Source organism: Onychomys torridus, chromosome 15, assembly GCF_903995425.1.
Source record: "Onychomys torridus chromosome 15, mOncTor1.1, whole genome shotgun sequence".
Classification (NCBI taxonomy): Eukaryota; Metazoa; Chordata; class Mammalia; order Rodentia; family Cricetidae; genus Onychomys; species Onychomys torridus.
In genome coordinates this window covers 74,281,244-74,305,776 of record NC_050457.1, presented here as the reverse complement: position 1 = coordinate 74,305,776, position 24,533 = coordinate 74,281,244, and the positions used below count along the sequence as shown (strand labels likewise).

The following is a 24,533-nucleotide window of genomic DNA, read 5'->3' as shown; positions in this document are numbered from 1 at the left end:
GCTTTATGAGCATCGTGTTGTTTTGACCCCTTAGTGAGAACTCCTGTTTGCATGTTATCCAGTTCTCATGGTCCAGGAACCCACAGTTCTCTAGAGTCTACTCTTGGCCCGAGCATTCAGGCATCACCTGATTGGCCCTTACCAGGGAACACAAAGGCAACCTAGGCCTCTAGCCCATACCTACTCTGGCTCTCATGGTTGCTTGACCTACCTCTCTGAAGCCGAAGAGAGAACCTGGCAGGTGTTCCACGGATCTTGGTGAATAAAGAGAATGGATGAAGCCACTCGTGCTCAATGAACAACAAGTGCCCCTGAGGCATCAGAGCCCATGCAGTATCTGAACCCATTTTGTCCCGTGAACAAACTACAAGGGCTGTGTTCAGATGGGCCTGGAAATCTCAGTGAATCAAGTTCAGGGGATCCCTCTTTGGCCTGCTTGGCTTCTTGCAGAGTTGGCCCTGATTGTCTTGGTGGGTCCTAGTCTTCTAAGAGGATGCCACTCATAGAAAGGTTGTTCCCATTAGAACCCCTGCTTTTGAAAAAATGTGAGTGTGTTCTCTTTAGAAGCAGATGCTTTTAGTTAAAGTGGATGCTGAGATTGGAGGTATGGTTGGTGAAGGAAACTCTGTCATCTCAGCTGCGGGCATCCGCTGATGCAGGGTTAGCTAGACCCACATGTTCCCAGGGCATTCGGAAAGCACTGACCTAAGGCTGACAGTGTTTGCTCTCAGGGGCTTCTGAGAGTTCTGCCCCTGTAGCTAGCATTGGGAATAGGGTTGTCCTGCCCTCTGATGTGTCCTGCCTTTGTGTTGCACACATTTTCCCACCACTGGAGGTTAAGACCAAGGGATCTAAAGGGACCACACATATATGAAATCCGTTGCTAACACTTTCTAGAGAAGAACCAGGAGTTGGCTGTATTTACTCCCTCTGAATATGTGGTCCCACAGCATCTTCTACAGTATCTGATATAGAAGCCAAGTGACCCAGAACAGCTCCTACAAGGGTGTCTATTCATATGTAAGTTACAGTGGTCACAAAGCTTCCATTAACCTTAGCTAGGGCTTGTTTAAGTTTGAGATACAGGCTGAGTGAGTCTCCCACAGATGAAATACTTGTGATGGGAAATTTTACATATTTCTTCATGTTTCGAGTTGTAGAATACTTATGTGTACACATAATGAACAGCCTTGGGGAGGGATTCCAAAACTGAACAGAGACTTCATTATTGACAATGTGCCTTAACATGTACCTGGAGGTAATTCTTGATGATTTTCTCAGTGTACATGGGTTTCAGGTATGACTTGTCACAAAGACATGGTATAGGATTTCTACTTGTGGCTTTATGTTTCAACTCAAATAGTTTTGGATATTGAGTCACTTCTGGATCCAGAGTTTTTGATTTAGTATGCTCAATCTGTATTTCCAACTTAACCAACCAACAGAAAGATTTAAAATGCATCCTCAGTGATCATCAATCAAGCGGAGTCATATTTGTTCATAGCAGGTTCTACAGGTGAGCTTCTATAGTTGGAAGTTTAGGTCGCCAGGATGGGGGATTGAAGTAAACTTTCCCATGAAATGGTTCTGCGGTTTCTTAGCCGTCTTCCAAAGTTAATCATTTTTAATGTAGTGTTAATTGTCATAATTACAAAAGCATGTTAAAGGGGTTGCTGCACAAGGGTAGAGTGTGGTCGGCTCTGTAACAAAGTTGGCTAAGTATTACTGCACAAGGGTAGAGTGTGGTCGGCTCTGTAATAAGTCGGCTAAGTATTCACAGCCTTCAATAGACCATTCGGTACCCACTGAGTGCAGCTGCCACCAACAGTGTGCCACCGACTGAGAGGACTATTGGAAAGCTAGTGATGTCCAGATGCCAGCATCAGCTGTGAAAAGAAAGCCAACTGCTTGCTACTCTGCCAGTAATGGTGTGGAGGAGCTCTGCTCTGGAAATCTCTATGCCTTCATGCCCTTGGCCTAGGACGTGCTCCTTTTAGATGATAGGGTTTGGCTCACATTTTAAATCAGAACAAAACCATGTAAATTCAGTTCTGGCAATGATTTCTAAGACACCAAGATTATAGGAACCTCATTTAAGTTTAGAAGATGACTTTAACATGTCTTGTGTCGCAAAGAATTGGCAATTCTGTGTTCTTCTAATATGAGAACTCTATTGCTGTGTTTTGTTTTGTTTTGTTTTTGTGTAGCCCAGGCTGTCTTTAAAACTCAGGATCATCTTGTTCAACATGAACATATAAGATGAATCTTAAAAAAAAAAACAAAAAACCCAGAGACAGATATTGGGGTGAAAAACTGAGAAATCAGAAGAATAGGAAAGCCACAGCCAATCTCACCTCACCAATTCCTCAGCTTCCAAACAGAGCTACTTCCTGTATACCCACACCTATATGCCTTTCTGTTCTGCCATCTCACTTCCTCTCTCCACCCAGTTACATTACTTTCTCTTCCTGCCCAGCTACATCATTTCCTGTCTGTCTGTAAAGACCTCCAGACCTCTATGGTTAGTGCTGGGATTAAAGGCATGTGTCACCATGCCTGGATCTATTCCTAGTGTGCTCTTGAACTCACAGAGATCTGCATGGATCTGAATGCTAGAATAAAAGGCATATGCTGTCATTGTCTGACTTCTATGTTTAATATAGTACCTGGCTTTTTCCTCTGATCCTCAGATAATCTTTATTAGGGTGCATAATATATTGGGGGGCACAATATATCACCACATGAACATTCATTTTTCAGACTTCTGTAGGACCAGCTTTGACTCTGGCTTTGTGTGTTTGCTCTAGCTTTACCTCTGCCCATTCCTCCATAGACATGCCCCAGCCTCCCAAGGATGACCTCTACATCTTGCCGGATGAGTACAAGCCTACCTCCCGACGCAAGCGCTCCCTCCTAAAATCCCACAGAAATGAAGAGCTGAATGTGGAGACGTTGGTGGTGGTTGACAGAAAGATGATGCAGAACCATGGCCATGGGAACATTACCACCTATGTCCTCACTGTACTCAACATGGTAGGGATGGCCTCTTTGAAGTCACAGGCATACATGTGTGTGTGTGTCTCATGCCTGTGTGTATGTGTGCATGCCTGTGTGTGTGTATGTGTGTATGTGTGTGTGTCCTTGTGTACATTATGTGTATTTCTTCATGTGTACATGCTTGTTTGATTGTGTGGGTGTTTGTATATATGTCCTTGTGTGTGCACACCAATGTACATTTCATTTCTTACTTGTATACTTGTGTCTTGATGTAATAAATTCTTATTTTACTAATCTCCAATCAAAAGGTGAAATTTCAGAACTTTGGGGAATTGAATAGGGGAAAACTAATTTGATCATAGTAGCAATGTGGCTTGTTTCTGAGGCACTTAGGGTACACTGGTGCCCTCACATACTAAATGTCTCACCAGGACATTGACACACACATTTTGAGACATCTTTATCAGTTTAACATGTAATTTTAGGCTCAGATAATGCCTATCTTTTTAAGACTATTAATGTTCAGGTGTTGAATAAAAATTATTTTATCTGCAGAAAGTGAGAAACTCCTATTTTGGAATATCTTCCCAGACAAAACATGTCTTTATCTTAAGGAACACCCATGGGAGTGATTGTAGCCATGAGAGGTGCTCTGCCCCACCTCCTGTGAACTAAATCCACATCGCAGAGAGAAAAGCTGGGCTGTCCACATGTCAGGAAAAGTTAATCAGTGTTTTAAATATATGTTTGACCTTCCAAGTCTGTGAACTGAATACCCCACATGGCTCTGTGTCTCCCCTAGAGTACCCCAAATATGTCTCACTCCCTACAGTTACCCCCAATTTTCTCTCTCCCCACAAAGAAACTTACTGTATATCTCTTTCCTCACAGAATATTCACATGGCTGTATCTTTACCAGAGTATACACATGGCTCTCTCCCCACAGAGTACCCACATGGCTCTCTCCTCACTGAGTATCCACATGGCTCTCTCCTCATTGAGTACCCACATGGCTCTCTCCTCACTGAGTACCCACATGGTTCTTTCCCCACTGAGTACCCACATGGCTCTCTCTTCACTGAGTACCCACATGGCTCTCTCCTCATTGAGTACTCACATGGCTCTCTCCTCACAGAGCACCAGGTTCTGTGGCTGTACTCTGTCTAGAATCTCAGGGTCCTGATCTGTGGCACCTATCATTCTGTAGAAGTGTTCCAAGATTCCTTTACCTCAGTATCAAAGAGCTGCATGGTTATCTGCAGCCTCCAGGATTACCACACTACCCCTGCTCCCAATCCTGAATGTCACTTTAGGCCTTTGTTTCTGCTTCTGTGTGCTGTCCTCCCCTTGTGTTCACACATCACACTCATCCTGATTTCTGTTCCCTCCTCTTGGTCTGGTCCTAAGCATTTCTCCTGTGGTCCCAGAAGTCCTTGTGGTGTACTTGGCATTTGCCGTCACCACTAAGACTGGAATGATTCTTCTAGCAAGACATAGCAACACATGCTTGTAATCCTAGTACTCAGGAAGGAAGCTGAGCCCAATGCAATGTGAATCAAAGATCAGCTTACCTACATAGACACAAGACTGTTGCAGTAATGATGTTGATGAGGATGATGGTGAGAACCATGATGATGATAGTGATGATGATGATGATGATGATGATGATGAGGAGGAGGAGGAGGAGGAGGAGGAGCAGGGGGATTTTTGAAAACTGTCTCCTCTTCATGTTAGGTAACAGATAGGCACCCTTATCCTCAAACTTTAACTTTAGATTTCCAGGCTTCCACAGTAAGGGTTCCATCATCAGCCTTCCCACATATCTATACTACTTCAGAAATGTAAAGATGTTACGCTCACTTAGCTAAGGCACTGAAGAAATAGGGTTTACTCTTTCACACTCATGGCTAATGCCCATTTTCTGTTTTTAGGTGTCTGCTTTATTCAAGGATGGAACAATTGGAGGAAACATCAATATTGCCATTGTAGGACTCATTCTGCTAGAAGATGAGCAGGTATTCCAGCTTCAAAAACAGCAGTTTTATTTCCCCTGGAGGAAAATGAGTGTGAAATGCTTCTTAAAAAAATACAGTTGCTCTGTGCAATGCATGTTTATTTCTCTTTTACTTGGGAAAAGTAGGATTTCATACTTTGTGTTTAAAATGACTCATTTGTTTTCAGTTCTTTCTAATGGTGCATGTGCATGTGTGTGGGGTATATATATGTGTAGTGTATGAGTGTATGTGTCTGTGAATATCTTTGTATGTGACAATATCTGTGTGTGTGTGTGTGTGTGTGTGTGTGTGTGTGTGTGTGTGTGTGTGTGAGTGAAGGTGGTGGTGAGTTTGTATTGCCACTGCCTGGGGGGACAGCCCCAGCAGTGCAGGGCTCAAAGGGAAATCCATAGCGTTGGTATGTACTATGCTTTTGTATCAGAAGGGGTTAGAGGAATAAGATACTCACACTCTTTCCTAATGGTTTTCTTTTTCATTCTTCTGAATTCTTCATTTTGTATTCTGTATTCTCTTTTCTTATCTCTATCAAAAAAATGTTCCTTTGTCTCTCTTGATGTTTTCCTTCTGATTCTATCTTTATTCTTGATGTTTTACTTCTAACTCTCATTCTTGATGTTTTCCATCTAACCCATTTTTAACTCTATTCTTTCCTTTACAGGTTATATAGCCCAGCAAAATCTTCCAGACAATATAACAATTACAATGTGGTTACATTCTGTTTTGCAAGTAAATGATTACAGTAAATACAAGTAAAAAACAGCATGTTTTCCATTTCTCTTACATGATTACACATTTAAGTATTTCAGATTAAAAGCAAATTATCCCAAGAACCCATATACATTCATATCCAAGTAATTTGTTATAGATTAACTGTCTGGGTAAGTAAGATATTCTTCAGGTTTTTACTGGCAGGCTGTGTTTTGCAGTTGTTAAAAAGAAAGGGCCAAATTACTTTGTTATTTATCTTGAAAGGTAATCTTAGAAGGAATCTTAAAGGAATCACAAGCCTAAACTTTTATGTGAAAAAGAATCAGTCAGCACTTCTTAATATCTTTAGGGTACATACCCACTCATCAATAGATTTTTATATCAGGAAATTGAGGGCAAAAATGAGTATAAAGAATTAATCATCACCTTTGGTCATCAACCAATCCTAGCAAGAAAAGTGCATCAGCTAGTAATAATTGGGCTGCTTTGTTCTTGTTCCCTGACCTTATTGAGTTCCTCACTCAATTATGTGCCTTTCTAAAACTTTAGATTGTCCTCTTGGTTTGTGTTGTTGTTGTTTGTTTTGTTTTGTTTTGTTTGCTTTTGTTTTTGTTTTGCCTCAAAGCTGTTATTGAAACATCTGATCTAACCTGAAGTTATTATAAGGCTTTGTTTCAGCTAATGCACACCGAAACTTGTGACTGCATCTTTCAGCATTAAGAATGAAAGAATTTAAGCTAGCTGGGCTACTGAACTCTTAATCATGAACCTAAGCTAATAGTCTATATGGCTCTTCAATAGAAACTCATCTGTTCTAGCTATGTGACACTTCCTTGTTTATATTTTTTAATCATCAAAACTCTATTTAGACTAACATTTTTTCTTTTTTTGTATGTATCTTGTTTGTTTGTTTGAGACAGGGTTTCTCTGTGTAGCCCTAGCTATTCTGGAACTCACTCTGTAGACCAGGCTGGCCTTAAACTTCCAAAGATCCACCTGCCTCTGCCTCTCTGGGATTAAAGGCATGCTCCACCACTACTGCCCAGCATATGTGTGTGGTTTATGCATGTGTGTGTGTGTGTGTGTGTGTGTTTGTGTGTGTGTGTGTGTGTGTGTGTGTGTCTGTATATATGCATGTGTGTGTGCTGGTGTATATGTACATGTGTGTGTTTGTGTGTGTAGTATATGTGGGCTCATGGGAAAACAGAACAGAGGATGCATTTGTCATGAGACTGTGGGAAGGGAACACACGAATGTGTCTTCAGCCATAATGAGCTTCCTGTGAGTGCTTTGCTAGAAGACTGCTGTCCCCAGCATGGATGGTGAACTGTGCTGTCTCCTGCTGTACCATGTTGTTTTACCCTGCCACCTTCTGCTTCCCAGATCCCCACAATCCTCAGGCTTAGATTGTGACTTTTCCTTGGAGATCCTGGAAGACAGAACACATTTTCCTTATTGCACACTGATCTCAGTTAATGGTGTCTGGGTGGCAATGGGGAAGGAAGGCCCTCCCCTCCAATCCAAGCCTCCTGCACTGCACACAGCTGTGTGATGCACCCTAGGGAGCACCTCACAGGGTTCACAGTGTGCATTAAAAGTGGATTCCACTTTTATTTCTTCATTCTGATTACTGACTCAGCAAAGGCATGAAGGCCCAGGGCCTGAGCCAGACACCAAGCAGCCACTCCCACCCTTGATGATGTCTTCAGTGTCTCGTGGTAGCCACGGCGCTCTTGTTTACAAAGCAAAGAATGTTTTGGATGGAATCAGAGATGATTTATAACATCTGTGGGACACCCCTTTTCCACACAGGTGGGATGCAGCAGGGCAGGCTGTCTGGCCTGTCTAAAGCCATTGTCTGCTCTGAGAGCATGCAGCTGGGAGGCTTTGCTGAACTAGTCAGGCTTCTCAGGTGACAGGTTAATTATTCTCTGTATTAAAAATGTTTTTACTTTGGAATTCATCCAAGCCACACAGAATAAGCAGCAAGGTTATCGTTTGATCATACACCTGTGTTCACTTTAATTAACAACAGTTTCCTGGAAATCACCAGCTGAGGAATGCAGACGTGCTTCTGCACTTATGTGCAGCAGGTCGCTTATGTGCATGTGACTCTTAGAAAACAAAATAAACATTGAAGGGGACAATGTCTTCAGTGACTAAGAAACAACTTTTTTTAATCGTGGCTAATGCTTTTTACAAAATGGCATTCTGAAACAGGGGCATATGAACTGATATTCTCTAATTGTCCTTACGACACTGTAGCAAGCCTACAAGTGGGTTCAAGAACTCAATGCACCTGTTGTCATAGTGTTCCTGGCCCTCCATGCCCCATTCCTTATAGTTCTTGACTTCATGCCCATGGTTCACTGCTGCTTTATCAGCACTCAATATGTATGGGTAAGTTTAATGGTATTCTATATTGTTTCCTTGATGTTTATTTTTCAGAAATAAAGCTTTAGGATTTGATCTTTTTATGCAAGTAAGTTGCCTTTGTGTAGAAAAGTTACTGACTTAACACTGTTACAGTGGAGGTGGGAATGCTGCTATTCACTTAGGTTGTGAATTCACCGTTGGTGAGGTTTTGTGTGTGTTTGAGGGGTGTGTTTGTGTGTGTGTGCGTGTGTGCGCGCACACACTGTACAATCCATATGCAAAAGATTCTATTCTAGCTACAATTTTTCAAAGTATTAGTCAAAGATACTTTTACTCAGAAGATTCATACTCATATTTTGTCTTTCTTGGTCATTGAATCCAAGAGTCAATAATAAACATTCCAATTGGTTGTGTATAGAAATTCACATAAGTGTGTTCTCTGAATCCATACAGATATGTAGAATATACTGTCATTGGGATGATAATATCATATGTAACTCTTATATTATGTACCTTCTGGGTCCATCTGTGTGTTTTAAATCTCCATTAAGAATATCCTGCTCTGTTCAAAATGGCTTTAGCCTATTTTCTTTACATTTCCATGGGTGTCTTTGCCTCTCTTGCCTAGCCAGGGCTGGTGATTAGTCACCATGCGGACCACACTTTAAGCAGCTTCTGCCAGTGGCAATCTGGACTAATGGGGAAAGATGGAACTCGCCATGACCACGCCATCTTACTGACTGGGCTGGACATATGTTCCTGGAAGAATGAACCCTGTGACACATTGGGTAAGGTTCTCCAGTATGATTTGGAGGGATGTGGAAGGGTGTCACGTTAGAGGTTGATGTGGTTAACCATCATTACAACCAGGAGCTTGGCTTATCAACTGATGTGTTACAAGAAAAAGTCCCATCTAAAGTTCCAGAGTTCCTACCCTTTCCCAGGTAAGAACTGCCCTTCCCCATGTTTTCTACCACCACGAATGGAGCCAGGAGATTCAAGCCTGTCTCATGATCTGGTAAGAGTAGTGGATTTGTTGATACTGATGGAAATGCCACAGTAATATTGCACTGTCCATTTTCATATTTGTCTGTAAAGATCTGAGCATCAGCAATCCAGTTGTGTTTTAGACACTCACAGAGTGACACAGCACTTTGACATTTCCACATGGCCAAAGAGTGTGCTACTAACCTACAGAGCATTTCTTTTGAACTCTATTTCTTCCCCAAATTCAGAGAGGTAGTTTTATTTTATTTTAGAAGATTCTGTATAAGACTCAGTCTAGCAGAAGTTAGCTCTGCTTCTCACCAAAGCCTGCTTATGCGGCTGACCCTCACCTGGCCCTAGAAGACATGTGTTTTACCCACCCTAGTCAGCAAGGCTCATAGTGTTTGGACTGTTTAGACACTGCTTACCATTTACTTGCTTTCTCCAGAGGTCTGGAAGTTTTCTGTGTCAGGCACTAAGTACCTCCATTACCAGCTCCCAGGAACAACTGCAGACACTAAGAACCTAGTAATATTTCTGGATGGATGGCTCTGCATGGATGTTACAATTCCGTGCTGGGGACATCAGGATGCCTCTGTGTGATGGCCTGAAGGGAAGTCTCAGAAGCCCAGCATGGTCTCTTCTCATGTCTCCTATGAGCTTTTCCTTCTCTGCCCCTTGTCTTTCTGCAGTATTAAATCATGAATCATAGACAGCAAGTGCTTAGCATTGCAAAAGTGAATCACTAAGCTTGGGGTGTGACCCAGAGGACCTCACAACACACTCATTCTCTACTGTTTTTCCCCTGGAGGCTTTACTGGACAGATATTTCTAGGAAAAGGCAGGAACCATCCTCATCTGCATTTAATCCTCTCTTCTATTTCATTCCAACTTTAGTCTTTTTCAGGAATATTGCATAGAAACTGAGCCTGTTTACCAGAAGACAGAGTCCATGGGCTCCTGAGAATACTACATAAGATATATCACTTCCCTCACATCAGCATATCATATTTACATGACTGTCCAAAGGTAGCCCATCTCACATTTCCCCAAATGAAGATGAGAACCAAACTTTAGCAAATATTAGAAAATGAATACACAGTCACTCATTGTCCATCAACCATACTATGCATCCTCTTTATCTTCATGTCCTACAGGGTTTGCACCCATAAACGGGATGTGCAGTAAGTACCGAAGCTGCACCATCAATGAAGACTCGGGACTTGGACTGGCCTTCACCATTGCCCATGAGTCTGGCCACAAGTGAGTCTGTCTCATGGAGAGGGAGGTGCTCTGCTGACGACATGATCTCTGCATTTCAGTATTGGTTCTGTGGTTTCATCCCATTTTCCATTTGTCTGCTATTGTGGTACTCTATTTGACTAAACAGAGGAACAAGGCTACTACTCTGGAGTCTCTCTCTCTCTCTCTCTCTCTCTCTCTCACACACACACACACACACACACACACACACACACTCACATATGATTTGTAGACATGCTGTACTTGGAGGCATATAAGCAGAGCTTGGGAGTGTGGTCACTGGGAAGTTGCCCTGGTAGGACATGGTTGATAACCCAAGTTCTGACTCTGACTTCCAAGCTATTCCTTATGAAATGAGGTAACCTCAGGTTGTGCTGTGAGCTGGGTGGTTCAGCCTGGATTAACAGAGCCCTAAACAAACAGCAATCAACAGTGATAATGTTGGGCTAGTGAGAATGCCCAGTGCTTAAGCTGCTTGCTATCAAGTCTGACTTTCTGAATTTGATCCCAAGACATACATAGTAGAAAAAGAATCCAACTCCTGCACATTGTTCTATGACTTCTGCACTCATGCCTTTGTATGTGTGCACCTAAACAAAGACACACAAAGAGAGATAGAGGATGGAGTGACAAACAAGTGTGATAAGTCACCTGTGGTGTCCTTTTTCTCATGTAAAAGAATCTTAAAATTATAACCACAATGGCTTATAGAAATTGTTATTTTTATACAAAATTTCATCCTCATAATCCTGTCAGCTGTTTCACCTTTGAGCATGGTCTATTAAAACTTTTCCAAAGGCCACATTTATTACCACATTGCTACGGACATCCTCTGAGAACCCTGAGGACTACAGAGCTCAATTGTCATCATAGAAGTTATTTCTGCCCTGTTGAGACTGTACTTGAAATTTCTCTTAGAAAATGCACAACTTGGGATTCCCCTTTTCTGCTAATTATCTTTCTTGAAGCTCAATTTTCCTGTTAACAAAAAAACAAAAGCAGTGTTGTTTTTTTTTTTATTTGTATTTTGACAAAGCCAGTTTTTCTACCTCCCATTGGAAAATGAACTCAATTCACCTATTCTCAAAATAACATTCACACGTGTGTGCTCACATGCACACATATGAACACACACACATACACACACCACAGGTGCAGGTGTGTGATTCTTTGTTCAATCAAATCCCACAGAGGCCCCTTAGGTTTTAACTTTTTGTAAACTCTTGACCTGCAGACAAAGCTGAACACCATGTTACCATTCCCTTCATTTCCACAGGTAGTGATTGATGATTTCATTGCCTAGAAAATTACACCTACACTCTGTAAGGGTTTCAGTTAAAACATAGTTGTAATTTTAATAGTCTGCCAGAGTTTAAAACTTTCATTATTATAATGACACTGGACTCTTGTCCTCTCAACCTCTCAACTGAGAAATATTTAAGTCACAGATAACTCAGCCTGTAAGAATTTGTTAAACAGTGAGATAGAGACACAGGCATTGGTAGTATTATCCACTACTACAGGTGTCAAATTTAACTGAAACTCAGCTTGATTCTTCCTAATTAGAGCTCTCAGCCTTCGGTCTCACCTGACCCATTCACTGGATCTGTAGAACATGAGAGCCGGCCAGCTCTTGAACCATCCCCTACCCTAGTGATTATCCCTCAGAGGAGACCCAGTGTTCATGTTGGGTTATCCGTTGCCATTCCTCTTTATAGTTCTTGTATTTGAAATCACCCGGCATTTGACCATTCACCCCAATACCCTACCACCACATATATTCCCACTGTTGGTATGTGAAGATGTTTCTGTGTGGGGTGATGTGTCAGGAGCACAGTGCATGTTCAGTATGTGTGGAGGGCTTTGTCCTCTAAGTTTACATAGGGAGAAACTGAGGCTCAGTGAGTTCAACAGTTTTGCCCAGTACCAAACAGCTCATATATAATTGAGCCAAGATGTTGACTAAGCTCTCTTCTTCAACACACACACACACACACACACACACACACACACACACACACACACACTCCCATAGCTCCTCTTACTCCAGCAACCCGTCTGAGGTCTGCTAATCCCAGCCCACCTGTTGTTCTTCCTCTGTCCCATGGCTCCTGGTGAGGGTGCTCTTCTTATCTAGGGAAGGCTAAGTCAGAGCTGTGGACAGTCTGGTCTACATATGGTCACCCTCATCTCTCCAAGGGGGATCAATATCTGGATGACATTATCTCCTTGCCCCACTCAAGGGCATCTCACTTCCTTAACCACACTGTCCCAACAGCCTGCACCATTTCCTAACACTGCTTGCAGTTCATCACCCTGGAGATAGGTTGGTGACAAGTAAAGTACTTATAGCAATGGGACACTCAGAGAGAATAGTGGAAGACATGAAAGGCACTGAATATTGAATGTACTTCTAAAAGCCAGTTTATTGGAAATGATGTTGGCAATTTTTTGTTTTATTCATGTTGTTATTATTTAGTTATTGTGCTAAATGATGAGTTTGTGATGAGATTTTCTTGTACATATATTATTGTACCCTGTTCTTATTCTCACTTTCCACTGGCTCTCCTCATACCCCTTCCTCTTCATAGCCCCTTCCTGATTTCTTGTCTTATATATGTATTCATATGTATACATGTATGTCCATACATCTGTATTCTCCATGTGAGAGAAAGCAGGCACCATGTTCTCTTTCTCTGTACACTATCCTGTCTGTTGCTCATCTCCTTATATCTCTTCCTTCACCCTCATTGTCCACCTTATAGTTCCATTTAATATTGTATGTATATATGTAGGAAGGTAGGTACATACATAGTAGGTATGTATATATGTGTATGTATGCAAATATACACTTTTAAATCTAGACTCCAAATACAAGAGAAAACAAAAACCATTCTGTTTTTCTGAATTTGGCTTATTTCACTTAACAAAGTGACCCCCAGGCTAACACTTTTGTATCTGAGTCACAGTCATTGCTGGAAGATTGCCCTTTAGTCAACACACAAAAATGATTAAGCTTCTAGGGACTGTTGTGATCACAGGCAGCGTGTGTGTAAGCCTGGGTGGGAGGCATCTAGATCCTTTAGGAGCAAACTATTAGAGATGAAGGGACAAATACTAATAATTATTTAGCCTATGGGATAATGACCATTTTAAATAGAGTGTCATGGTGTATGGAAAAAGAAGTGTAATCGGGCACACATAACTTAAATTATACTTCTTGGTGATAATCTAATCTTTGAGATATGTCTATTCTTTCTTCCATGACTTTCACATTAATATCACATGTGGTCCCTGTGGCATATTTATGTTATAGACATACTCATCATATCTATACATGATGCACTGATTGGAAAGAAACCCTACGATATAGTGGGGCACAGATTTTGTAGGCACCAGAATCATATGCAGTGGGTGAGCACACTGTCAGATGCTCACTCCTATCTCACAACCTACTTGTACACCAGAAGTCTCCCAGGGCAGTCTTTGGGTAGCCAAAGTGTATAGAATATTTCTCCGATGCTTTAATACTAGCAGAATTTAAAATTTGATCATTGAAAATACCTTTGATGAAAAATAAATAAATAAATGAAAACCAAGGAATCTCCAGCCCCCAGGCATTGTTATCTGCATTCCTGAGCATGTGGCCTGAAGTGGTAGTGAAATTATCTAGGTCATGTGAGGGGCTGTGACATTCTTCACTGAGAGCAGGCCAAGGGCCAGCCAGGACAGCGTGCTTTGGCGTTCAGTTGCCATTGCTCTATCCCAGTGCAACCTCCCTTCTGGGATTTCAGCCCAAATCCTTCTCACAGCCATGACACATTTCCCCTGCCATGTGGTTGCCTTGGCCTTGATTAATTGCCTTTAAAAGAACTTCAGAGAATGGGTGGAGGTTTAAATGACCACATCCTCATCACCCTTGGTACTGACCAGGAATTTTGCAGAAATCTGACAATATTTGCCTGTAAGATCTCCTTGGATACACCCTCCACTCACACTCTACTTGGACCACATGGGCCTTGATCCTATGGGCCTTGTGATCTGAGTGTCTGAGCTCTTGGCTTCGTCCTGGATCAAGGATTCTCCCTAGTCCTTAGCTTTGTCTTCATTGGGGTGTAGTATAGTAAGACAGCAACTATAAGCCACATGTTTAATGCCATGCAAACATGGCACACATCTAAGTCCATGCATGTGTTCTCAGCCTCTGTACAAGGACATAATCTCTTGTTCCCTTTAGAGCACACCCCACCACCACTGAAGGTCTTCCTGTCCTGGTTGACTTCTAGCTACTCATGATGGTAGTCTTGACAGTGGCTCCTAACCAAGTAACCATCTTGCCAATTTCTGTTTTCTCTCTTGAGTCTTTCCTCTTTCCTATGAGTCTCATTCACTCAACACCTGTTCTTGGGTGGTCAATATAAAGACAGAGTATCAAACAGCAGTAGCCAGTAGTAAGTGGCCCTCCAATAATGTGCTTACACTAATGGCAATTTTCTGGGTCACGTGGTTCTTTCAGGTGCCCCAGGTTTTCCTTCAAGGCAGTTTGAAGTACTTTCTAGGAAAGCTGAAAATGGTGATGTGAGTCCTTCTGCAGTCAAAATCCTGGGAATGCAAAAGATGCAGAGCTTTGGTAGGAGGTGGCTACTTGAATCACTGGTCTTTCTAGGTTCAGGGCTGCCCCACGACTCTCCTGAAGAACATGCTATTTGGCAATGAGGGATACTTGGGCATCTGTAATACCCTCTTACATAGCTACCTTAGCTTGAGGTGTGTTCATACAGGAGGCCAGCGTAGAAGCCCCGAACTGTTCTGGTTTCCACTCAGTCACAATAGGTAGAAATTTATTCAGTTCCCACCTATGCTCCTAACCTTGCCTAACTTTGCAGAGAGACACCCTCTGGAGCAATAGAGGGATTTGGGTTAGGCAGTCAGGTACTGCCTATCTGCCACAGCCTCCAGTTGTGAGGAACTAGAACCAAGGAGAGCCCTTGCATGGTTGTGAAGATGACTGTTACCTACCTGGCAAGTACCTGTGGCTGCTCAGTAGTTCTAAAATCAACCTAAGCATTCAAATCACCGGGGGAGCTTATTTGAAAAGCCCAAACACCTCCGTCTTTTTATTTTCTAGCTGGAAACCTGGCTTCTGTATTTCATTTTCTCATTTAAATTTTTAATTTTTTGAGAATTTCATATATGAATAACTGTATTCACATAATTTCTCTCTCTTTCTTCTCCTCCAACTCCTCCTGTATGTATCCCACTCCCTGTCAAATGCATGACTTCTTCAATTACTGTTGTTACATATAAATACACTTGTATATATACATTTTTATATATAAATACAACCTGCAGAGTCCACTTAGTGCTAATTGGAAGTTATACACATGAAATATCAACAATATGATCAACTAAACAAGACTAACACACCAGTTGACATTCCAACATGGATGGGTGAGCACCCCCAGATCAAGAGTTACAGGTAATTAATGTCTCCTGAAAGAGATTCAGTGTACTCTGACATCAAATCCCAAGTTGTCAGCCCTAAACACATACACGTATGACTTCTGTATTTCTAACAAATATCTCTGAAAATTCTCCCAGGCCTGGTAGTATCCATGAGACCTCTGGGATTTGATATGTTGCCCTTTGAAGCTATGTGATAAGTCATTTGTTCTTCCAAAAGGCTCCACAATTTGGAACACACAAATATTCTCTACAATTTGTCTGATAATTTTTTTTGAAGGGGGTGGTCTTCATATACTCAACTTGCCCTCACCGTGTATAATAGATACTATAACCCAATATCTGATTTAAAATAACCGTTTTCTGTCTTCCTTAGCTTTGGTATGGTCCATGATGGAGAAGGGAATATGTGCAAAAAGTCTGAGGGCAACATAATGTCCCCAACACTGGCAGGACGCAATGGTGTCTTCTCCTGGTCCTCTTGCAGCCGTCACTACCTGCACAAATTTTTAAGGTATGGATCCCTTGAGCTGGCTTTGTGCTCACTCTGAACTTGGCTGGCTTTTTCTTTTTTCACAACAGCATTCTTGATTATTTTACATTTTTGTATGTTTTTTATTATAAAATTTGTTTGACAATTTTATACATGTATATAAAATGTATTTTCATCATTTACACCCCCATTATCCCCTCTCATCCTCTCCCACTTACACTAGTCCTTTCCCCAAGTTTCCCAGTCTCTGTCTGTCTGTCTGTCTGTCTGTCTCTCTCTGTCTCTGTCTCTCTCTGTCTCTGTCTCTCTCTTTCTCTCTCTCTCTCTCTCTCTCTCTCTCTCTCTCTCTCTCTCTCTCTCTGTGTGTGTGTGTGTGTGTGTGTGTGTGCATTTGTATAAGTGTAGATAAGTGTAGGGTTGGGAGGTAAACACAAGTGTGAGGGCCCAAGGCTGACATCAAGTATAATTCTTCAATTGGTTTATTGCTTCCTACCTTTATTTTTTTGACACAAACGTTCTTCCTGAACCTGACATTGAGGTTTGACTATGTTGGAATGCCAGTGAGCTAAAGGGATCTGTCAGCCTGCTGGTCCCTTGCTACTCACCCAACAATTGGGGTTACAGGCACCTGTTGTTTACCTGGTTTTGTATAAAGGATATGGGGATCTGAATTCAGGTGCTTGCCTTCTGTGTCTGACAGTTTCCAATTATGCAATCTCCCCAGCACCCCACATCCCTTCTGTTTCTGGTTTATTTTCGTATTACTTTAATTTTGTGACCCATTGAGTTTAACTGGGATGAGTTCTATTTGCAAGGGTGGGGGTTACTTATCAGAGCAAGGGTAAGTTTCTATGCTGAGAAAACTTATTTCCTCTTCCAACAGTGATCTTTAAGTGCCTGAGTCCTCAGAGATAGCTGAGACTCCATGCTGGGATGTCAACAGGTCCCAGTCTTGCCTTGTGCAGAGAACCAAAGTTTCTATGAGTTTATGAATGCAGTGGGCATGCCATTCCCAAAGGACATGAGTGTTTCATAACAACCACCTCCCTCCCACACCCTGCATCCCCAGGCCCTTACATCCTTTCTGCAACCTCTTCCACTTAGAGGGCATGATGTTGGCGTCTGATTCAGAGCTGAGCACCCACAGCCACTTGTTCTCAGACTCAGACCACATGAAACAAGGTGAGAGCAGCTTTGACTGGCCTCTCATCTGGATTCCTTCTCTTCACTGAGAGTTCCCTGTGATCTCCATCCCACACTGGGGGCTGGTTGGAGTGTCTTTAACTCTTTCCTGCAATTATTCATCTTTTTCTGGTCTGAGTGAAACTTTCTGTAATGGGGGAGAGTTTTTCTCTTTAATGTGACTCTGCACTTGTTTATATTAACACAGGAGATTTGGAGTTTCTTTACTCAAAAGCATTTCTATAATTTTCTTGGTTCTTGTTCCAAATTTTACAGAGCTCTCTTTCATTTCAATGTCTATGAGACAAATATCTCAACATTTTTAGAATTTTAAATTACAGTCTGACAACTTGGAAAATTAGAGGATGAAAATTTTAGTATGTAGTAAGACTTTGCATCATGAGAGGGCCAAAAAGCCAGGATACAGATCCATTGCAAGGAAACCATTGCCCAGTCACAGAAAAGTCATCTGAGGACATTAGAAGTGTGCCTGCAATCTTCAAATCAGAATGTGGCTCTCAAAAGTAGTATTAAGATTCTAGAATTAAAATCCAGGTTTGTTCAGCAATACTGAAAGAGGAAAATTAGATGCTGAACTGTGCTGGTTTGGTTTTATGGTAATCAATAAAATGTTTTTCAGTGGTTTTGTAATGAAACTATCTTTAGGGACTTTGCTAATTTGTAGATTTTGTAATTACAAATAAACATGCAATATTTTACACTGTCTTTTTTTATGTCAAACTTTCCAAGAGAGCATCTCATTGTCAAATCACTGTGAAGGTTCATTTAAATTGAGAGCACAGCTTCAGATGGGACAGCCTCACATGTGTGAAACCTAGAGTTTTCAGTCCTGAGGAACCCGAGGTGGCTGTCTGCCTGGTGTGGTTGCTGGCTTCCTGGTTTCCTCATAGTCAACACAGTGTTCCATCCTCCACCAATTAGCTAGCTGTTGGGATGCAGTCCCAGCCATGAGTAAGCTGCTGCCCTCTATCAGCAGCCCAGCATGTGGGAAATGGAAAAACACATACTAAAGGAACCTGATGGGTCTGGGGTGGCCAGCAAGGCTTTCCTCCACTCTAGGTGGAGTCGAGAAGGACAGAGACTTGTTTGGAGAAATTCACTCAGTGAAGTCATGTGTCATTTACCATGAATACACACAAAGTTCTTCAGTTACTCATGTCTGAATACAGAGTCAGTGACCCAAGGAGACTCTAGCCTGTCATGTTGCATTTCACAACACAGACTCATCTTTAATTTTTTTCTTCATTTGGAATCTTGCCTCATAGACAAATGCCTATGTCTACCCTCTCACCAACGTGAGTCTATGAGTTGAGTGCATAATGTATTGGAAAGAGAACACCTTGAGGAGTTGGAGATGTGAAGGGGAGTGGATTCCCCTGTCAAACTCCATACCACTCTGTGGGTGAGGAAATGGGATTCCCACTGAGAGACCATTGGGATGCTTTCCTTTTCTGTTGTATCCAGAAGCTTTCTATTGTTCACCTCGAGGAATGCTAGCCATGGCTGACATTGGTACTGAAGACATGAGATAAGAAAGCAGGGACCACCAGGAAGGGAGAGAAAAATAGAGGGACAGTGTAAACCACTTAATAAACCATTGAGTCACATCATTACTGTCTGTCTGTGTACAATACCAGGTCAGAAATAATGTTATGAAAACAATGGCAGAGGCCAGAGACAGCATGAGAGTGTTTCAAAATCCTTCACTGTTTTAATGACAGCAACACGTAATGTAAAGAGCTTGATATTGTTCAGCTCAGTCACAGTCCGTCATTTTCCAAGTGAGAAAGTGGGAGATCTCAGAAAACATTATCTGCTAACACAGATGCCTCTGAGAGGTGGGTTTAGATAAATAAATGTTGCTCTGCTTACTAACTCTTATCTTTATATTCTTTATGAAGTTGAAGGGATTTTCATTTCCTCCTAGTTTCCTAGGAATGGGTGTTAGATTTTACTACATGTTTTTCTTGCATCTATTGATGTCATGTGATATCGACAAACTAGATTATGGCAACTGACTTTTAATGTTTTTAAATTTTTAATTGTTATTTTATGTGCAAGGGTGTTTTGCCTGCATGTATGTATATGTATCATATGAATGCCCAATACCCACAGAGGCCAAAAAAAGATGTTAGATTCCTTGGAACTGGAGTTTCAGACAGTTGTCAACCACTGGAAGTGAACCCAGATCCTGTGGGGAAGTAAATAGTACTCTTAAATACTGAGTTATCTCCCCAGCATGCCCTCCCAACTGACTTTTGAATGTTGAATTAGGATTGAGCCCATATGGCTGTGGTAGATGTTATTTTTTTTTTTTTTTTTGAACCTAGGATTCAGCTTGCTTGGCTGTAGTTTATAATTTAGTTTATGTATTTCTGAGCTCTCCACTCCTGTTTTGTTACAGATTTTTGCAACTATCTTCATGACAGAATTTTGTCTGTAGTTTCCTCTAATATCTTCCTCTGGGCTTGTTTTTGGGTAGTGTTGACCTCACAGACTTCGTTTTGCCCCCATATTCTGAAGAGATTGGGGAGAGCCACTGTACTTTACCCACAATGCTTGGTGGAATCTGCAGTAAGCTTTGGGACTATATACTACCTTTGATGCAGACTGATGAGCTACAAGGTGTGGGATCTGGAATTAACATTATGAAGAGTACAGCCAAAGTTCTCCCAATCAGGGATTCAGTCTGCTGTGATTATAGCATTTGGGTTTAGTAAGATGTTTAGAGAAATGTGGGCTCTTGGAACTCATAGGAATGACTTATTTGCTACTTGAAAGCATAAAACTATAAAACACTCACCACAAATGCACAAATTACACCAGGTGTTCTGGACTTGGACCTCTACCCAGTAACCATCTTGAGTATAGATAATGGCTACTGGAAATTCAGTCTTTGAAGAAGAAGCTGTAGATGTTGTGTAGGTACCCCTCAGCCAGGGCAGAAGTGGAGGGAGAGAAGAGGAGAAGGGAAGGAAAGAAAAGAAGAGAGGAATGGAGGGAAAGAAGGATAGAACAGAAAGGGAGGGGAAGGAAGGAAGTGGGTTGGCATATTTGAGATAGTTTGATTATGATTTGATTTTCATGGCAATTTCTGCAGTCCAACTGTTTCTGGCAAGAAGTGTGTGTAAGTGTTCCTGTGGTAGAAACTCTCACATTAAACATCTGGTTACAGTTATTCAGTTTCATTTTCCTTGATGATAATCTTGAGATATCTAAGAAAGAGCAATTTGTCTTAGATAGGTAAAATATTTAATGAATAATTTCAGAAAAATGTGGCTTCTGTATTGAGATAGGGTTAAGAAAGATATTGTGCCGAACTTTGAGGGAAAGAGAATAAGCTTCTCTAAACAAAATGTTGTCATCAGATTGCACGAGGAAGGATGTATGTCCCTTGGTAACTCCTCCTGTTTGCTTCAGCACTGCTCAAGCCATATGCCTTGCTGATCAGCCAAAGCCTGGGAAAGAGTACAAATACCCTGAGAAGCTGCCGGGACAGTTATATGATGCGAACACACAGTGCAAGTGGCAATTTGGAGAGAAAGCCAAGCTCTGCCTGCTGGACTTCAGAAAGGCAAGTGGTTACTGTCACATGCTCACTACACCATGATTCATAAAACTGTTTTATTTAGTGAAACTGACAGTGATGTATTCCACATTTATTGGGCACCTACCAAATGTCAAATCCTATATGCTGAGACTGGCCCCGATGTAACAGGGAACACATGCTTTGCTGGCAGAGCAGATGAGGGTAGATACTGCTGTGGGTATCAGCTTTCGTTTCAGAGCTGACTTGGCTTGTTAGGTCAGATCTTTCTTTCTGATTTATCATGTGGGAGCACAGTAATAACTTTTAGTTGGTTTAAGTTGGCAAATTAATACTCTGCATTGTATTAAGGAAACAGTGTTCCCACCCCCATCCCAACATGAGCAGAGTCTATTGGAAGGCGACAGTACATCACGGGGCTTCTGACTATTGAGTTTCTCAAGTAAAGTATTTATAGAGCAGTTCCTCACAAAAGGTGATGCCTCTGAAGCCCTAGGGATGTCTCCTCAGAGATTACCCGCATAAATCCTTCACAGAGCACAGATACACACTCTGGCTAGACAGGGAGAGTACAGATTTTAGGAATTTGCTCTCCTTAAAACCACAAGGAAAGCTACTCATAAATCAAATGAAAGTAACTAGTTTTGAGGTTTCTTTTATTCTAGTTTATAATGAAATCAAGAATAAAATACACAAAAATATGTGCAGGCTTCCAGAGAGCCCTCAGCACTTCAGAAGTGTTAGTAATGCCCCTGCCTCTTTTCTATCCTGCACAATCATCTCCTGAACTCAGCTGGGGTTCTCCTAAAGGCCAGTTGCCCTTTTGTGGGAAATACCAAGAATTTTTTCCCCTACATTATTCTTATACTTGTTAAAGGGAAAAGCATATTAAACTAACGTTTTTATTTAAGGCTTCAATTTGCAGACTGTGGACTTGGACTTTGCAGACTGTGGACTTGGACTTTGCAGACTGTGGACTTGGACTTTGCAGACTGTGGACTTGGACTTTTCATACCTCCATGCTATTCACTTTGTGACTATGCACCATGTCATCGATGGTAGCCCAATACCATTTACAAAATATAAACAACATCAAGCTAACTGTAGGTTGTCTGTTTATTATTGATGAAATAGTTACATGGAGTGAAGTAAAATCACCTTAATTCCAATCTGTTACAGAATATGCATTGCCCTTATCAGCATCCCAAACAAGGTATTTGCTTTAACAAGCCTCAGGTATTGGGACATCAGTTCCGACCATATTTACTGTTATGTCTTTGGCCTGCCTGGTGCTGTCTATTTCAGCAATTCGGTAGGGAAGGGCATAAAACCTCCCACAACGCTCCTTTGCATCTCCATTTCTCCTCCTAGTTTTACTTCTGCCAGCTGCTGCTTTGTGCAGCCAGGAACTCTGGCACTAAGTGCATAAATGGTGAGAATTCTGTGTCTCCCTGACTCCTGAGTTGGATGGGTCAGTGAACGGGTAGATGGATGAATGGATAGACAGATGCATGCATGCATGAATGCATGCATACACAGGTGAATAGATGGATGGCTATGCCAACAATGTCTTGATCATTGTTAGTTCAAAAATCGGAGAGGAGGCACAGTGCTAAGTACCAATGGTCTCAGATATTCAGGATTCTGAGGTAGGAGGTTCATTTGATACTGGAGGTTCAGGGACAGTCTGAATAACAGAACAAGACTGACTCCAGATCTAAAGGAATTAATAAAGAAAAAATAAAAATAAGTTTTCCTATGTGAGGAAGTTAGTGAAAACTGAGTTAGAGAAGACTATATAAAATGTTATTTGAATTAATTTTTAAATTACATTTTATGGGCTTCCTTAGTGCCTAGATTAATCCTATGTTACCTTTTGGTTTAGAAAATATGATCTGCAGATGTCATGACTGCATAAATACGAACAGTAAAGCTGCGTGGCTGGAATTCAGGGGAGTGGAGGCCAGGGTTCAGGTTTTCTGGCTGCTTCTTGACTTTGGGGACATCTACTCCCACTTGCTGACAGATCTGGGATTTTGTCACAGATGTGTAACACATTTGCATCACTAATGGCTTCTCCTCCTTTAGGATATCTGTAAGGCCTTGTGGTGCCATCGGATTGGAAGGAAATGTGAAACTAAGTTCATGCCAGCCGCAGAGGGCACCCAGTGTGGGCAGGACATGGTAAGGTGCTGCCTCCAGCAGCGTCGTCCACTTGGACCTCCATCTTACAACCCACACACCCTTCTTCTCTTACACTGGCATTGGAAAACCAGTATTTCTTACACGCATGTGCACACCTACATCCTTGCTGAAACACTGGAACTCTTCTATGTCAATATCTGTATTAGTAAGCTATATAGAATTAGTAGAGTGAGCAGTCAGGCAGTAGGTGACCACTGGATGGACTCCATGAAGGGAAAGACAAACACTCAATCCCCGACCAAGTAAGGACCAGTTTCAGTGCTGCTTGGGCCTCAAAGATATTGGTGAAAAACCAAGCATACATTCAGATTGAAGCACTACAAGGAAGAAGGAGGTGAACTTCTTGAGACTAGCATCCAACATCCACTCAGCCTAACTGAGTGTCAATCAGCTGTGTAGCTGAGTCCCTTGTTGGAAGTGAAACTCACAACTGGCCATTAAATAGTTCTAGTGATCCAGGCAGCTGCCACTCAATTGACTCACAGTAAAACTCTCACAAAAAGCGTTATTTTTTTGAATGAGCCCATGGAAAAAAAGGAGCACCAGTTGTGGAACTTTTAATTGTCAAAGAACATTGTGCAATGTTCTCAAGTATCACATAAGCATGACAGTGAGTACCAGTGATAGCAGGACATAAGGTACACAACCATGCCTTTCTTCGGAAAGATGTGTGTCCTTTCTTTTGCCACACTGTGTTGTCCTTCACACTAGACATGGAGTTGCACCCCAGACACTCTGTGCTCTTTATGGCAAATACTGTCCTTTCTGGGTAATACAGCTGTTGTGTTCTCTCAATACAACTTATATGTTCTTGCTACATTTATTTAGCTTAAAAGTACATTCACTTTCAATAGTATTTTAGGTTATTTTCCCTTGCATTTTAAATACTGCCTTTTCTCCACATCGTGTTTGGAAGAATTAGAGCCAGTTCGGCTGAAGTGGGTTTTTTGAGAGTTATAGTGCTGAAGCACAGGCTGAATCAACAGTGTTGTGCCCAAGATCACATGGTGCCTTGTCCTGGTGATGTTTCTGTTAGTGTAATAAAATGACCAGAAGCAGCTTAGCTCATATTTCTAGGTTAGAGTCCATCAGAGCATGAGAGTCAATGCAACAGCACCTGAAAACAGCTTGTCACATGAGGTCCACAGTCAAGGGCAGAGAGATGGTTACATGTATTTCTGATACTCAACTAGTTTTCTTTCCTCTTACAGAATATAGGGCCCAAAGTCAGGGACCAGTGTCTCCCACAGGCATGGGCACAGGCCAACATGGTACA

General features: G+C 41.7%; 1 protein-coding gene across 1 annotated transcript in view; it reads left to right on the top strand.

The window, feature by feature from the left end:
* Window positions 1-24,533, top strand: part of Adamts16 (ADAM metallopeptidase with thrombospondin type 1 motif 16) — a 116,096-nt gene that overhangs the window by 40,625 nt on the left and 50,938 nt on the right. The window contains 7 exon segments of the mRNA XM_036207144.1: window positions 2,834-3,033; window positions 4,929-5,012; window positions 8,725-8,884; window positions 10,241-10,346; window positions 16,186-16,323; window positions 20,926-21,079; window positions 23,141-23,236. Of these exon segments, the coding sequence (XP_036063037.1) occupies window positions 2,834-3,033; window positions 4,929-5,012; window positions 8,725-8,884; window positions 10,241-10,346; window positions 16,186-16,323; window positions 20,926-21,079; window positions 23,141-23,236 (938 nt within the window).